At 37.7% G+C, this 15,279-nt stretch overlaps 1 protein-coding gene across 3 annotated transcripts in view; it reads left to right on the top strand.

The window, feature by feature from the left end:
- Positions 1-15,279, top strand: part of akt3a (v-akt murine thymoma viral oncogene homolog 3a) — a 312,730-nt gene that overhangs the window by 212,980 nt on the left and 84,471 nt on the right. For 2 of the 3 annotated variants that reach the window (XM_078229515.1, XM_078229516.1), the window contains 3 exons: positions 9,566-9,697; positions 12,091-12,156; positions 13,300-13,368. The exons of the other annotated variant lie outside the window; for it this stretch is intronic. In XM_078229515.1, the coding sequence (XP_078085641.1) occupies positions 9,566-9,697; positions 12,091-12,156; positions 13,300-13,368 (267 nt within the window). The remainder of the gene's footprint in view (positions 1-9,565; positions 9,698-12,090; positions 12,157-13,299; positions 13,369-15,279) is intronic. 3 annotated transcript variants of the gene reach the window in all.

Here is a 15,279-nt window from a genome sequence, read left to right on the forward strand (position 1 = left end):
AAACCTATCTTGCTTGTAAATGAATGCAATTATTTGGAATTAATTCTTTTAGCACTGCTTGGTCATACAGATGTTGAACATTACTGAAAAGAGACTTGGAGCCAAAGCTTTCCATCTCATAGGGAGAAATGCAAAAAGACGTGTAGCTGAAGCTTTTCATCTCATCAGGACACATGCAAAAATGCCAAATTTCACATGCTGAATGATTCGTGCAAGATGAAAAGCTATGACAGCAGGTCTCTTTTCAGCAATATTCTGTTCGAACTTTTAAAGTTTTAAACTTTGAAGAGAATGAAACACGTTCACAGCAAAAACTAGTTTAATAACTGGTGCTGAGGTTTATAAACTTGTGTTAGACAGCAAATTTTCTCCTTTCCCATCCCATATCGATTCGAGACGTCTTTTGTTGTGTTTTTTTCTAAATTTTGTTTCTCAATAAACTTACACTTCAGATATTTATTTGCCATGAGAATTGCTTTGGAGAAGATGCAACTCTGAGCGCAAAATGTTAGAAGATTAGGCATTTCTACAGGAATCTGTGGTTGTATTCGGTCTGATAATTGAATTCAGCCAATGGAAATAGTAATTTTAAGATTGCAAAATAGATGTTAATGAGGAAAGCCATTCAGATCATTTATCTATAAAAAAGTTCCTTGAAAGCATCCACTTAGATGCTAAATTACCCCATTAATTCCATTACCCCATTAATTCAACCACAATTCCATTCTTTAATTGGGGAAGAGTTTGTGGAAACTGCTGCAGAACTAGCATAGTTTTCTTGTGTGTTGATCAAAATTGTATGGTGTGGTCTGATCAGAGCACTGTACAGATTCAGCAACTTGTGTATGTTAGTGATTAAACAGTATAACATGCGATTTGCTTTTAAGCCTAGTTACTTCATTTCTGCTCTACAGTGATTGTTTCTGCAGAGCCATTTTTATATTCTTTGGTTGCTAGGTGCTATTTTCAGAGGTTTTCTGCAACTTGTGGCCTCATTTCATACTGACAGTGACAGGTCTTCCTGACTTCAATTGAATTAGTTTTTAAAATGCTTTAGTAGACTTAACATGGTATTGCATTGTGCCATAATTGTCCACAAACCTCTTCCATTGAGTCCTAATGTCCTCAGCAGATATAATGTGGTGTCATTGCAAATGCAAAATGTCACAGCCAGTCAAGCGCATCTGTAGAATGTTGAACCACTTCAGTGCAGCCAATATAGGATGACTGCTACAATAAAAATGTTTGCAATGATTAGGGAAAGCTGCAGAGCTGTGGCTTGTGACGTTATTTACCAGCTGGCACTAGCCCCTGTCATGCTGCTGTTTTTTTTGGAGTTGAGCCACTGGTCTGAGTGGTGGAAACTAACAATCCAGGGTCATGCTGCTTAGTTTGCTGATCTGGACTGAATTCTGAAACTAGCTTGCATTGCTTTCTACTTCACCCACAACTGGTTTGAAACAATTGATAGCACATCTATCTTTTTTCTAATTTAATTAGCAATGTTGCATTTCACTTGCAGAATTTATCTGTTGGTATTTATACTCCTGTTTTTCTCTTTTCCCTGACAAGTCCATGTTCACCCATGGACAAGTTTGAAAATTTGCACTTAGCTTTTGAATCCATGTCACTCTGACATTTGTCTCCAGGATATTCTGTATAGCATTCTTCAGCAAATTTCTTATCAATGTCCAGATTTTGGTTGGAACTCGCATTGTATTTTCAATAGCTTAATGCACAAGTCAGTAACTCTTTGGAATACAGTGGCCACAGTAGTGGGCTAGTAACTCAAATTGTTGACCAATGCTGCGAAGCTATAGCTAAAGCATACAGATTGTACTCAGTTAGTTTATGGTTTGTTCTTTTTCGAGGCCATAATTAGGCCTCAGCTAGAATACGGTGCTCAATTTTGTTTTCTTAATATGCTGGAGGTTGAGACTTTTGAAAAGAACTCAGAAAAGACCTACAAGATTATTTCCCCGTTTAAAATGCCTTGATTATCCCGGTAAGCTTAAATACTTGGGTCTGTATGTTTTAGAAAAGTGTAGACTTTTGGATGATTTGGTAGATGTTTCTAAGATAATGAAGATTGTGTGCATGTAAGTAATTATTTTAACTGGGTAGTTTAGGCTTACAAGTTCTGTAAAGGCCGAAGTAGTTTTTGTCAGATCCTTTTACCAGTGGGGAAAAGTTGCCAGCTCATATGATAAATGCTGATTTGCTGTATTCCTTCAAAAACACGCTTACCCTGTTTTTGATTGAGGCTAGGTGATCTCTGCTCATGTACCCATTAATATAAATTGGACCAAATATAGTGATCCTAAGACAGGAGATCGGTGACTTCAGGGTGGTTAGGAAGTGCTGTTTTGTGATGCATAAGGCAACAAGACTGTATGAAACAGGCTAGGTGAACCCAGTGGCTTTCATTTATTTGCTGGGGATTATGATTTTCATTGTTCATTTCTTTTGCTTTGTCCGACTGGTTTGATATCACCGCAAGACTTGAACCCTAGTTTACTGTTATAATAAATTAGGTACTGTATAGATGTTATCTTTTAGATCTCTTTGGGCTAATGTATGGAAAGGTGATACATGTAACAAATATTTTAAGAATGTCAAGTGCTTTAGGGCTATTGTGCAGTTGCAGCACCAGAAAGTTACACTATTTGCTTGTGGATTGAAAACTTCCTGTCTAAGTTTATTTGCACAAAAAGTGGCAAAATGGCATTGTAAAGTCACTGTAAAGAATGTAGGCCCCAAGAGGTATTACTGCAGAAGCTTTTGGGCCTCTCAAAACTTTTTTAAATCAACTCACTTAAAAGAAAACTTCAGACATTCTTTCCTCAACCTCTAGCCATTTTAAACATACTTCCAATTTCATCACGAGTGCTTTTGCCATGACCAACCACAGGCCGGTTGTGTCCAAGAAGCACTATCAGCATTCAAAGTATACTGGAGGTAAGAGGTGGTAAAGAAGCAGCGGGGAAAGGAAGTGAGGAAGTATCTGCCGTGAGGCAAAAGGGCGGGGGGGATAATTTAATGCGTAACAGCTTTACTTTATAAGAAAGATCTGCCTTTATCACATCTCAAAGCATTTCACATACTGTGAATTACTTGAGGTGTATTGACTGAATTAGAGATACAAATACAACCATTTTGTATGTACTAAAATTCCAAACAATAATGAATGACTTGCATTTTTACTGTGCTTTTTATAACCTCAGGACATCCCTAAATGCTTCACGGTCAATTAAATACTTTGGAAGTGTCATCAATGTTGTAATGAATGAAATGTAATGAGGTAAACAATCAATTAATTCAAGGGCCTCTAGGACTGGGGGCATAATCTCGAACCAGATCTTTCAGGAATTAAATTAGGAAACACTTCACACCCACGGCAGTTGAATTTGGAGCTCTGTTCCACAAATAGCAATTAATACTAGATCAATATCAATGCTGGATCAATTGTTTAATTTAAATCTGAGATTGAGATCTTGGATGCAGTAAAAAGAGTAGTAACTGCTTGGTTAAAATCTTCCAGCTTTGTGCATATGCAATGAAAATGCATTAGCTTGATCTCGCCAATCCATGGAAGGCATGTTTAGGGTGATTGCTTTTTCTGTGTAGAAGTGTGTCCATTTTTGAGGAAAAAAAAACTTCTGTGAACTTGTGTCTGTTATTTTCTTGTTCCAATTTAAATATTGCGGTCTATAGGAAATTAATGCTTTCCTTCTATGTTGTGGTTTTATGTTTTATGGAAGAATTATTTTGATCTCTGGGCACCATGTCCACGAGCTAAAGGGCTGTGTATTTTTCACAGGAAGACCTGTAATCTCTCCTTCGGAAGAGATTGAACCAGGGGCTGACTATTAGGTAAGCAAGGCAGCAAGCCATCCAGGAGCGTCAGCCTTACTGCATGGAAGGAGATAGTTTGGATCAATTGTATTCAACAGAAAATAGTGACGACCAGTTGGGATGTTGGAAAATTTTAATTGGGTAAAAGTTTTTAAAAAAATAGATTAATTGTACTTTATTTCTTCAGGAACATAAAGTGCAAAATTAGTTACTTGAGTATTGTTGACATTTTGTCAAAACTTTTCATCTGGCAAGAATACCAAATGTAAACGGAACAACAATATATGCTTTGTGCAGAGAGTGCTTGCTGCTACCCTCCCCTGAACCCACAATGTGAGCAAGAGCTCAGGACAGGGGCAGTGAGAGGGTGGAAGTGATTGAGGGAGTGAGAGGGGCTGAGAGTGGGAGGCTCAGGGAGGGAAGTGACTAGCAGAAGGGAGGCAAATCATCCTCCATAAAGAACCTAGCCTCTACCACTTGTGCCAATTCCCCCGCACAAGGATTATACTTTAATACTGAGTGAACGCCAACAGCTTGGCCAGGACCGACAAGGTAAAGTTCAAAACACTTTGTTCCTTTCTTCCTTGAATATCATCACCTTTCAGCTTTGGGACTTTGACAAGGATTCCTTGTGTGGACTTCTCATGAAGCTTCCTTTGGAATTTAATCTGCTAGTGGGATCATTTGCTACCCTAGGTAAGCCTGGGTACTGGTAGGGGACATGGTGTGAACGCTGGTCCATCGCTCCAATTCCACCTGGGCAAATGAATGGGAAATGGGAATCATTGGACAAGACAAACACGTACCTGGTCTCAAACCCAACCCAACAGCTGTCTGGTTTCAACCTTCCAAGAAAAGAGTGGTCCACCCTCCACAGGTTCAGGACTGGCCACAGCTCTTGCTTGGCCAACATCTACAGATGGGGCATTGGTGCCAGCCCCAATGTCTCAGAGAGAGCAAACTATGCACCACATCATAGGAAAGTGTCCAGTCCACAGACTCAGTAGAGGCCTTTCTGCACTCAATACAGCAGGACCAAAAGAAATTGCTTGGCTTAGGGACGTGCATTCACCCCAATTTCAACCATTCTAAACTAAAACAAATACTAACTTTTCACACTATGCTCTGCTTAAGAGCAGCAGCAACAACGCTTTACTATCCTAAACAGTGGCCACATATATCCCCAACACAGAACATCACTGCATGTTATATTGTGATATTGGAAAATTCTCAGCATTAAGAGCACATCAACATGTCTATCATTGCCTTAGCAACCCATAGCATTACTCCACACCCTCAATCTTTTATCCTCTTCCTCATGTCTCTATTCTGACTGGAGAATGTTGTCACCTTGTGCGATCCTACCATGCAGATTGACTGTGCAAAGTGGGGCCTCCAATGATGGAAAAGGACTGAGGAAAAAGAGGTGTCAGTGCTTTAGAGCCTACCCTTGACAGTGAGTGGAAAAGTGGTAGTTTTTGGGGGAGGAGGAGGAAAGAGGTAGACAGAAGGCCACAATATTAATACAGCAGACTTATTCCACCCTTTGTACATCATTCTCAACCTTGCCCAGTTTGTTATTTGTGGGAGTTTCTTTCCAACTCCAAGTCACCGACTTTTAGTTCCATCCAAATGTATGTAGTGAGGTTGATGAGATCTCGCTGGTTAATCTTACAGTATGGAGATGGATCGAGATTGTGCAGCCCGAGGAGGAGGATGCCAATGACTTTGGGGTTGTGGGACCCAGAGCTCGTGCAATTTGGAGAAACAAAGGATGTTAGACCAACATATTTCAAATGTGTAGGCTCTTTCATAATCTGCATCAGGCGGTTAATAAAAGAAAGTTGTATGTTGACCTTCATAGCAAGAGGATTCGAGTACAGGAACAGGGATGTTTTGCTCCCATTATACAGAGCCTTGGTGAGGCCACACCTGGCAGTTTTGGTCTCCTTATCTGAGGAAGGGTGCTCTTTATATAGAGGGAGTGTAGCAAAGGTTTACCACACTGATTATCGGATGGCGGGACTGATGTGAAGAGAGATTGAGGGGGATCTCATAAACCTATAAAATTCTAACAGGGCTTGACAGGGTAGATGCAGGAAAGATGTTCCCAATGGCAGGCGAGCCCACATGACAAGTAGTTTGATCTTTCAATTTGATCTCTAGAGAATTCCCAACAATGGCTCTGGTCTAATTTCTGCTTCAAGAATAGTGACTCTTGGATGATACGGGACATCCTACATGAGCACCCTGGATCAAATCTTTGGTTTTTCACTCTGAGACTAACAATTCACTCACCCATCACAAAACTGATAACATCCGTTCCATGGGATTTCCTTAGCTCTTCTCAAGTTCCGTGCTATGACCTCTGTTATGGAGTTCTGCTTGTGCTTTTACTCTCAACCCCTTTTACCTTTCATTCACACCTTCGTGCTCTAATTGCACTCCCTTCACTGCTTGTTGGTGAATGTTGTGCTGTTTTTTTTTAACTGGCCCTAATAGATTTCGGAGCTACTTCCACTTTTTTCATAGTGCTTGTTGTTTTTTCCTTCGCTTTGATATAGCTAGGCCGCTTCTCATTTAGATTAGGGTCACTGACTTTTACTTCATTTTCTATTTGCTGTAGTTCTCAGTTAAGTTTATCGAACTCTTCTCTTCACTCTGCTTCTGTGATTTAACTTGCTTTCTCGTTGATTACAGCTTTATTGTTTGCTTGTAGTTTATTGCTAAAACTTTCAAGGAACTTCTCATTATAGTACAAAAGAATGGGATGTCTTCAGTTCTTCATTTAGTCATTTGGGGCCCATCTGTGCTTGAGCCAGGCCTCTTCCCTGAGGGCTTAATACCTCCTCTGAACCCCAACTGGGTCCCTTCCTTGAGGGCGTATACTCCTCTGAGCTAGCATGTGATCCCCTTATTGTAGGGAATTGGTGCACTGTTAGATTCACATGGAAATTTGTTTTTGTTGCTGTACATTTTGCATGATCTTGCAGAGTGTTTGAAAGGGGGAATTCTGCCAGTTTGCCAATTCATTGATCATTTATTCTTTGATGTGCAGTTGGGCTGTCAAGTGCTGCTCAGCAGTCGTGTTCAACTTGGGTAGTAGTTTTAAGGGAGATTGCTTCCTTGGTAACTGATCCAGAAGTATGGGACTGTGCAGTATGCTGCCAAAGTTGGTCAGTGTTTGAATGTTTATTTCTAAGTCTGATTTCAGATGGCTCTTCTGGCAGCCAGACCCAATCCCTCCACATGATCATTCTTGCAAATGTTCATTCTTCCAAATACCTGGGGTCTGCAACTCCTTTTTTTTTGGGCAGCACTAGCTCCTTCCTGTCAAAAGCTGAATTATGGCCCTCCTTCAGTGCAAAATTGTGCACAGCATAGCATTCCATGATCCTTATGACTTTTGGGGCATCTAGTTATTAGCTCAGGTGTTAACCTGCTTCAGTTGTAGGTTGTTGTGGGCTGCCAAATTAGAGGTATTGTGAATGAAGTTGAAAACTGGAACCATCAACAGACAGCAAACTTTAGAAAAAAACAAACACAGAACCCTACAGTGCAGAAGGAGGCCATTTGGCCTATTGAGTCTGCACCAATAACAATCCCACCTAGGCCCCATCCCCATAACCCCACAGATTTACCACACTAATCCCTCCAATCTACGCATCCTGGGACACTAAGGGGCAATTTAGCATAGCCAATACATCTAACCCGCACATCTTTGGACTGTGGGAGGAAACCAGAGCACTCTGAGGAAACCCACGCAGACACGGGAGAATGTGCAAACTCCACACAGTCACCCGAGGCCAGAATTGCCTGTAGAATAATGATGAATTATTAAACATTCCCCTTAAACATGAAAAAACTATATCAATTGCACTTCTATAATCTCAATATTAATGAACCAATTGTGTTTTTACAACTATTTGAAAGCCTTTATTTTTCTGTTAGCCTAGAAATAACCTGATTTTTTTTTTACTTTGCAACTTTGCTGTTTTGGGGAAGAAGTTTGTTCACAAGCAGTGCTACGCAAACTTAAACTGATTCGATGGGGACAGGCAGCACTTGATTCCTGTGCAGCCCATTAAGCGTTTCTCAATGGTATCAATGGAGAATGCTAGAAGTGGCACCATTCAAACACATTTCTCCCATATGAGCGCCAGGTTGCTAATCCAGTACCATAATGCTTAGAGTATCGTTGTTTCCTTTATCTGCATATTTATCAGAGAACTTGGATGCTTTCTCTGTAACTGATGATTTTTATTGGAGAAGGGTGATGTTACTTTTAAAGTGTACTGATGCAGCCAAGGTATATTGAATGAACCACTGCTGAGGCTTTAATATCTATCGCATGAAACTTTAATTTTAGTTTACTCATCCTTTTGTCCTTTTGTTATGTAATCGTGTGTGCGTGATGTACAATGAGGTTTGGACCTTGGGCCAAGGCACTCATCCATGATTCGCAGTACTATATGGAAGTAACTTCTAAATCCATATTTTAAGAACTGGGATGAAGTCTATTGCAAGAGAGCAGAAGGTTAACCCTCTGGCAGACTCAGAATTCAAAGTAAAGTATAGACCTAGTCTCAGCCATCCAATCCGTAAATAAATATTTAAACAGGATTGAAAATAGGAATAGGCCATTGAGCTCCTTAATCTGATCCACCATTCAGCCACATTACTGCTGATCTGTCCATCAACCCTATTTACCTGTGTTTGATCCATTTCCCTTGATACCCTTATTATTTAACAAAGTTCCATCAAATGGAATTTCAGTTTACTCAGCATCCATAGCCGTTTGGGAGAGAAAGTTCCATGATTCTACTACCCATTGTGTGAAGATGTCCCCTGATTTCTCTCCTGAATGGTCTGACTCTAATTTTAAGATTTATTTCCTTTGTTCAGGATTCAGTCATCAGAGGAAATAGATTTTCTTTATCTAACCCATCAAATTACACCATTTAAATAGCTGGATTAGGTCGCTCTTCAATTCCCTGTAATACAGGGAATTCAAGACAAGTTTATGTAACCTGAAACCTGAGATTAAAACATTAATTTAATTCTCAAACATTAATTTTATTTAACATGAAAAATAGGAGAAGGAAATAGTTCCTTGAGGCTGCTCCACCATTCAGTAAAATCACGACTGATCCTTGACCTCAACTACACCTTCCTGCATTATCCCCAAATCAACTGATACCCTTAGTATTCAAAAATGCGTTGATCTCTAGTTTGACTGTGCTCAATAACTGAGTATCCTCAGCATTTAAAACAGCTGAAATCCACAATTAGTGGAGGACTTTGGTGTTTAAATTCCTCGTGACCTTATCCCCTCTGTCTAACCTCTAACCCCACTCCCTAACTAGTTCACTCTGAATCTCTTGTGCACTATTACCTCAATCAGTGTTTTTAGTTTTTGCTTTTCTGCATATTGTTAATATATAATGAAATTACACTCTGTTTGAGTTTTATTCTTGTATTGAATATTTTTTCCAGTATCACTGTATGTAAGGTAACTTATAAAGCTAATATCCCCAAAGAGACCATAGCTGATCTGTCCTCAGCATTCTAAAGGTTAATTGCTTATTTTGTATTAATCTGAATGCAGTTCAGCGTGGTTTCTTACTTTTCATGCATGGCAACTGGTAAATATCCATTTGTGCTGCAGGTTTATCTTGTTGACTTTTTTCACCCCTCATTTTATTTACAGACTATGAATGACTTTGATTATTTAAAACTACTGGGAAAAGGCACTTTTGGAAAAGTAATTTTAGTCAAGGAAAAGGCAACTGGGAAATATTATGCAATGAAGATTCTAAAGAAAGAAATTATTATTGCAAAGGTAGGCACAAGCGGTTTATTTTTTTTAGAAGCAACACTTCAAGATTAAAGATGTTAATATTCGTGTAGTTGGAATTTTCCAGTGAAGTAGAAAAATACAAGGAACAAGGTAAACATTTTACTTTTAATATCCTGGTAGAGTTTAGGATTGCATTGTTATATATATTTTGTTAAAATATATTGGTCAATGCTACAAATGTGCAAATAGATAACAATGTGTGTTGCTGTGTCTTTTGCCACCGAGATTGTAAACTACTTAATGACCACAAGTGCAGAATTTCTGTCAGTTAATTGTTCAATGACTATCTTGTGTACCATAGTTTTGCAGCTGTACTCGTCAAATAAATTTCATTTTAATATCAAGCATCGGCTTCAAAAATAACTCTATGCAAAAGCTTTAAAGACATGCACCAGAGATGGTGGATGAAATAGCCATTCTAACCTTTGTATTAACTCCAAGTCTGACTAGTACTTTGTTGTTCGCTGCTGATGGATATCTTGCACTATCTTGTGGAGTATTGTAGCAATGCTCCAGGTGACAACATAATTTCTACCCAAGACACAGTGGAGAAAATATATGCCCCTGCACAGCTGTATAAAAAGTAATCACTTCCAACAAACTGGCGCACTCCTAATCAGAAAGCAAGTTTTGCAATTCGGTTAGAGTGATTCATACTTTGTTAACATGTGATGCAAAGGACAACAAATTGAGCCAACTCCTGCCTCACTCAATGGAGTATAATGCCCCCCAGCTGGCTTCTTTAAATCAAAATACATTTATTAAATAATATTCTTTTGAAAGCTGTACCAATTTCATGTTTAAAAGATATACAAGTAGCCAGTCTTTTTCAGGTTTCATAACTGCCAACATTAACCATAACTAACCAGGTAAATATGTGGGATTGCAGGGATAGGGCCTAGGTGGGATTGTTGTCGGTGCAGGCTGAATGGGCCAAATGGCCGCCTCCTGCACTGTAGAGATTCTATGGAGTGGGAGTAGTAACAACTTGTATTAATAAAAACTTTATACTTGCATACTTGTTGGTGGTATGAGAGCAGAGGAAAGTAAAATATTTGCAGAATCAATTTGATTTTATCTCTCGTTTCTCACAGACTTTTACTAAATCTATAAGATTCATTTAATATGTAATTACTTAATTATGCAATGGAATAATATTCAAATAAAAATGAATGTATGGCATAGGATATGTCACAGCTATTTTATTTACATTAATGTACTTTTAGTGCTGGCAAGGATAAATTAATATACACTCCCACACAACCTGTGCATGGAGGCCAAGAGCTACACTTGCGATCTTTACCAGAGGCCCTGTGCAAGAATGTTGTTAGCCCCACCCAGAGAAAACTGACCAATTTTCAACATCTGCATGCACCTTTTAAATAATATATTTTGGCACTTAAGAATATTGCTTTATTTGTAGTGCAGTGTCAAAATGTTCTACAGGCCTATCTCTTCATGCACTTTAGTACACATTGGCGATTCAATGGGGGAAGAGTCAAGGCTGTGTGAGGATGTAGAGGAAGCTCAAGAATTCTTATCTGTCCCTGATTGCAGTTATAATTTATGCATGGTGCCATCATTGCTCCTCATGCTACATCATTCCTACACCCAAACAAAGGTTGAATTACTTGCCTACAGACAATAAATGTCATGTTAACTGATGACCATTCATAACTTAAGCAGGAAGCACAGGCTTATCATTTTAAATTTGTAAATTTTGCATTTACAGAAAATGAAGCACAGCTGTTTGTAGTCTACTCTCTTGATAATGTCAGTTGCTGGTCTTACTAAATATGAGACTTGTCTCTTAGTTTTAAAATAATTAATCATACATTTAAGTATTGATCCAGCTCAATTTGAATGGGAAACTCTGGTCATTTTTAAACATTCTATAATTTTACTTTTTAGTTATTTCCTTTTTTAACTTCAGTTATATGTAATTGTGTGTGTATATAACATCAATCATTTTGCACCAGAAATATGGGACCTCTGTAGTTACTTTTACTGAACCTCTGTGATGTCTTCCTCATTGAATCTTGGGAAATCCAGTGCCTGTGTATTCTTGTGAAAATAGGTTTTTAAGAAAAAGTGTTTTCAAACTGAATCATCAATTTAATTTTTGGGAAGGAAGCTGAAGGACAATCTTAAAAATCATAACAGCATTTTTTATCACTTCCTATTCAGTAGATACTAATAGTCCACTAGGTTTTTTAATTGTGCAAGTTCTAATAATTTTGTCACTTGCAATTTTTTTAGTCGTCATGTAGTGTAAATTGAGCAAACCTGTAACAAAAGGTTCATTTTAAAATTTATGCTGAAGCTCAGGTACCTAGACAGTACTTGCACTTAAAAATTGTTTTCCCTTTTATTAGGATGAGGTAGCGCACACACTTACAGAAAGCAGAGTATTAAAAAACACTAGGCATCCATTTTTAACGGTAAGTACTATAAAACCATAAAGTAATTTTTTTGCTATTCAAACATTAGTGGATATAAGATCTAAGTGCTGTTTTGTTTCTTTACCAAATTTATAAAATATTTTGGTATTAACCAGACCTAGAGCGAATAATTGGTGCTCTCAATGACTATTGTAGTTGTAACTTAGTTACAAACTTGTATGTCAACATTTGTTCAGTATTGAAATTAATACATCGAAATAGGCCTCATAAAGTAAAATTAATGTAATGTGAGAAGGTCCTACCTGTAATTCCTGTCGCAACAACTAGTTGCAGACCATAGCCAAAGGCAAAATATGTCAGATAATGAAGAAGTCATAACACAAAAGGTACTTTATTCTTTGAGGCATTTTACCTTTGAGCCTATTTACAATTTTCTTAACATTCGTGCACAGATTCCATGTGCAATTTAAAATTTTCTGGTTGCAATATCATTTTGAGTTCACTCTTTTATTAAAAAATGGATTTGTGGCGTGGTTAGTTCTGCTGTCCATTATGAAATATAAATTTCATGAAACAATATTTAGCAAACCATCGTAAGCACACGCTATTAATTTGTGATCAGGTATTCAATAACCATGACTTGGTAACATTGATATGATGAAAATGAAACTTTGCTCTTATAGCTAATGCAAACGGGAGAGAGAGTTTGTGCAACAATTTCTGATGAGACGGTGACTTTTTAATGTCATATTTTCTGTTCTCTTTTATGAATATCAATAATCTTGATTTCTAATTAGCTTTGAAAATGCTCTACACGGAAGTGAACACTATCTAATAGTAAAAGATGTCCTCTGATTTTCCTCAAACTTATAAAAATCTGAGGGGCGAAATCTTGCTAAATAACTGGCAAATGAAAGTTAATCTGAGAAGAGAGCACCCATCAGCTGTTTCCCATTTGTGCTTGGTACCTTTATCACTATTTAGTATTATTCGAGCTGATGCGGAAGTTTAGTTCAAGTTAATTGCAGCTTTGTAATAACTATTGAACAGAAGTCACTTGCAGGAAAGTATATTTGTAGTTTTAAAATCTTGTGCTGTTTTACGCTATGCAGCAATGTGAAAACTATTAAAGCGAAATAACCCAAATAACACCCTGTAAACTTATGATTCTTTATATTACAGTCTTTGAAGTATTCTTTCCAAACTAAAGATCGTTTATGTTTTGTCATGGAGTATGTGAATGGTGGAGAGGTAAGCTTTATTTTCTAAAAACTGAACTATGGTGAGCAGGGCAGTGATCTATATTAAATTTACAGTGGTTAACAATACTGACTTCTGTTTTCTCTCGTCTTTGTTTTAAGAAGCAAAATTGGTTTTCCTTCAAACTTGAATTAGTTTGTATTGATCAAGGTAACACATCTAGGTAACATTGAGAAGAACAATCACCTTTCCTACCTGTCATCTAATGCTTGTCTCATTCCAGCTGACAACAGATGGTAAATCATAGTGGCAGGAATGGGATACAATTGGGTGAAACATTATAAGCAAAGAGTCAGTCTGACTAAATGACTGTCAGCACTAAGGTTAATTCACCAGGTAATTCCGCTTCAGTTGTATGTTAATTCATCTTTCAAATGGTCAGGACAGTAAGCCAATACATCCAATGATACTATTTAAACAAATATTTTTCAACTAAGTAGTACAAGAATGTAGAAGAACGTAAATCATGACTGTTTCAATTCTTAAAAGGTTACAATATTAAAAGATTTTATCTTCTGAACTTTTTGAAAGATTATTATTCATAAAGCATGGAATTTAATTGTATTCTAATAATTTCATGTTATTTTAAATAAAATAGGCAAGATTCAAGGAGGTTTTGTGGTGCAGTAGTAGCGTCCCTGCTTCTGGGCCAGAAGCTCTGGTTTCAAGTCCCACTTTAATAACTGCGGAAAGTGCGTTTGAACCGTGGCCAAATAGGTTGAGTTTCAGCCAGTAAATCCTTCTAACATGCCTGATAGCAGGCAGTAAAGAGTGAGAGAATTTCTTTGTCAACCATGCTGCAGAAGTCAACAGCAAACCATTGCAGTACTTCATCGAGCATAATCATAGACCAGTCCAGTGGAGGTCCATGAAGAAAAAGGTAATATTCACACTGGCAAAAATTATCTTCAGTGCATGTTTATTAAAAGTAGCTATATTCTGTGACAAGTTGATAAGTTATCAGTAATTTTCCATTGATTCTTTAACATGAGTGATTGTACATTTAGGTGAACACGCACACCTCTTTGCTCACATGTTGTTATTGAAAAGTTTTTAACCTGCGAGAAACCTGTACCATAACTGTTGAACTCTCCTTTATATACCATAACCAAGTTGAGATCCGTTTTTTTATTATCCCAGAGCATTTTAATTAGTTCTGGCAATTTCTGATTTCTATTGATTTTTTTTTAACAAAAAATTATGCTTTAGGTTTAGCCCTATTTCTTAATATTTTATCTACAAAAGAGCTTTTCTTCTTGCTGTTTTCTCCCAGCCAAACTGATGTAGCAGCCGGTTTCCAGCAGTGGTAAAAAGATGGTTTAAAGTTTTGCCTAAAAGGTAATTGTAGTACCTTATCCTTGGATACTGGCTATCTATTTGTTTCAAAATCCTAGGCTTGTCAGGCTTCAAACCCTCGTGTAACTCTTTGCTGATGGTCGGCTTTAATTTTTCCTCTTGAAAAATAATTGTGGCATTTATGTTAATTTTGCATCTATTCCAAGGATAGTTCTTACTTTGAATGGGGAGAGGGTAGTTTGCATCTTGATAGAGCTTATGGCATTAGGATCAAAGATGAAGTTGTCGTCTTCAAGGGCTTCAGGATCAACCTGGATTCTGGGCAGAGTGAATTAAGATCTTAAAAGGTTTGTAGAACTAAAATTCAAAAATTTGTAGTTCACCTTGTCTTAGAACAAAATCAGTATCATCACTGGTGATTAGTAACTAAATGTTCATCTGCCATACTGAATTATTTTGAATAGTTTACTTGTGTTTTTCAAGCAATCTTAAGTTCTGGCACTAGTTTCCAGCATGACTAAGCACTCAACAGATTTTGATACCTCTCTTAGAGTTGACTGCAATGCTCGTCTTCCTTTCTCCTGTCACTTTCCTGTTAATCATCAT

Source organism: Mustelus asterias, chromosome 15 (assembly GCF_964213995.1).
Source record: "Mustelus asterias chromosome 15, sMusAst1.hap1.1, whole genome shotgun sequence".
In the NCBI taxonomy this organism is placed as follows: domain Eukaryota; kingdom Metazoa; phylum Chordata; class Chondrichthyes; order Carcharhiniformes; family Triakidae; genus Mustelus; species Mustelus asterias.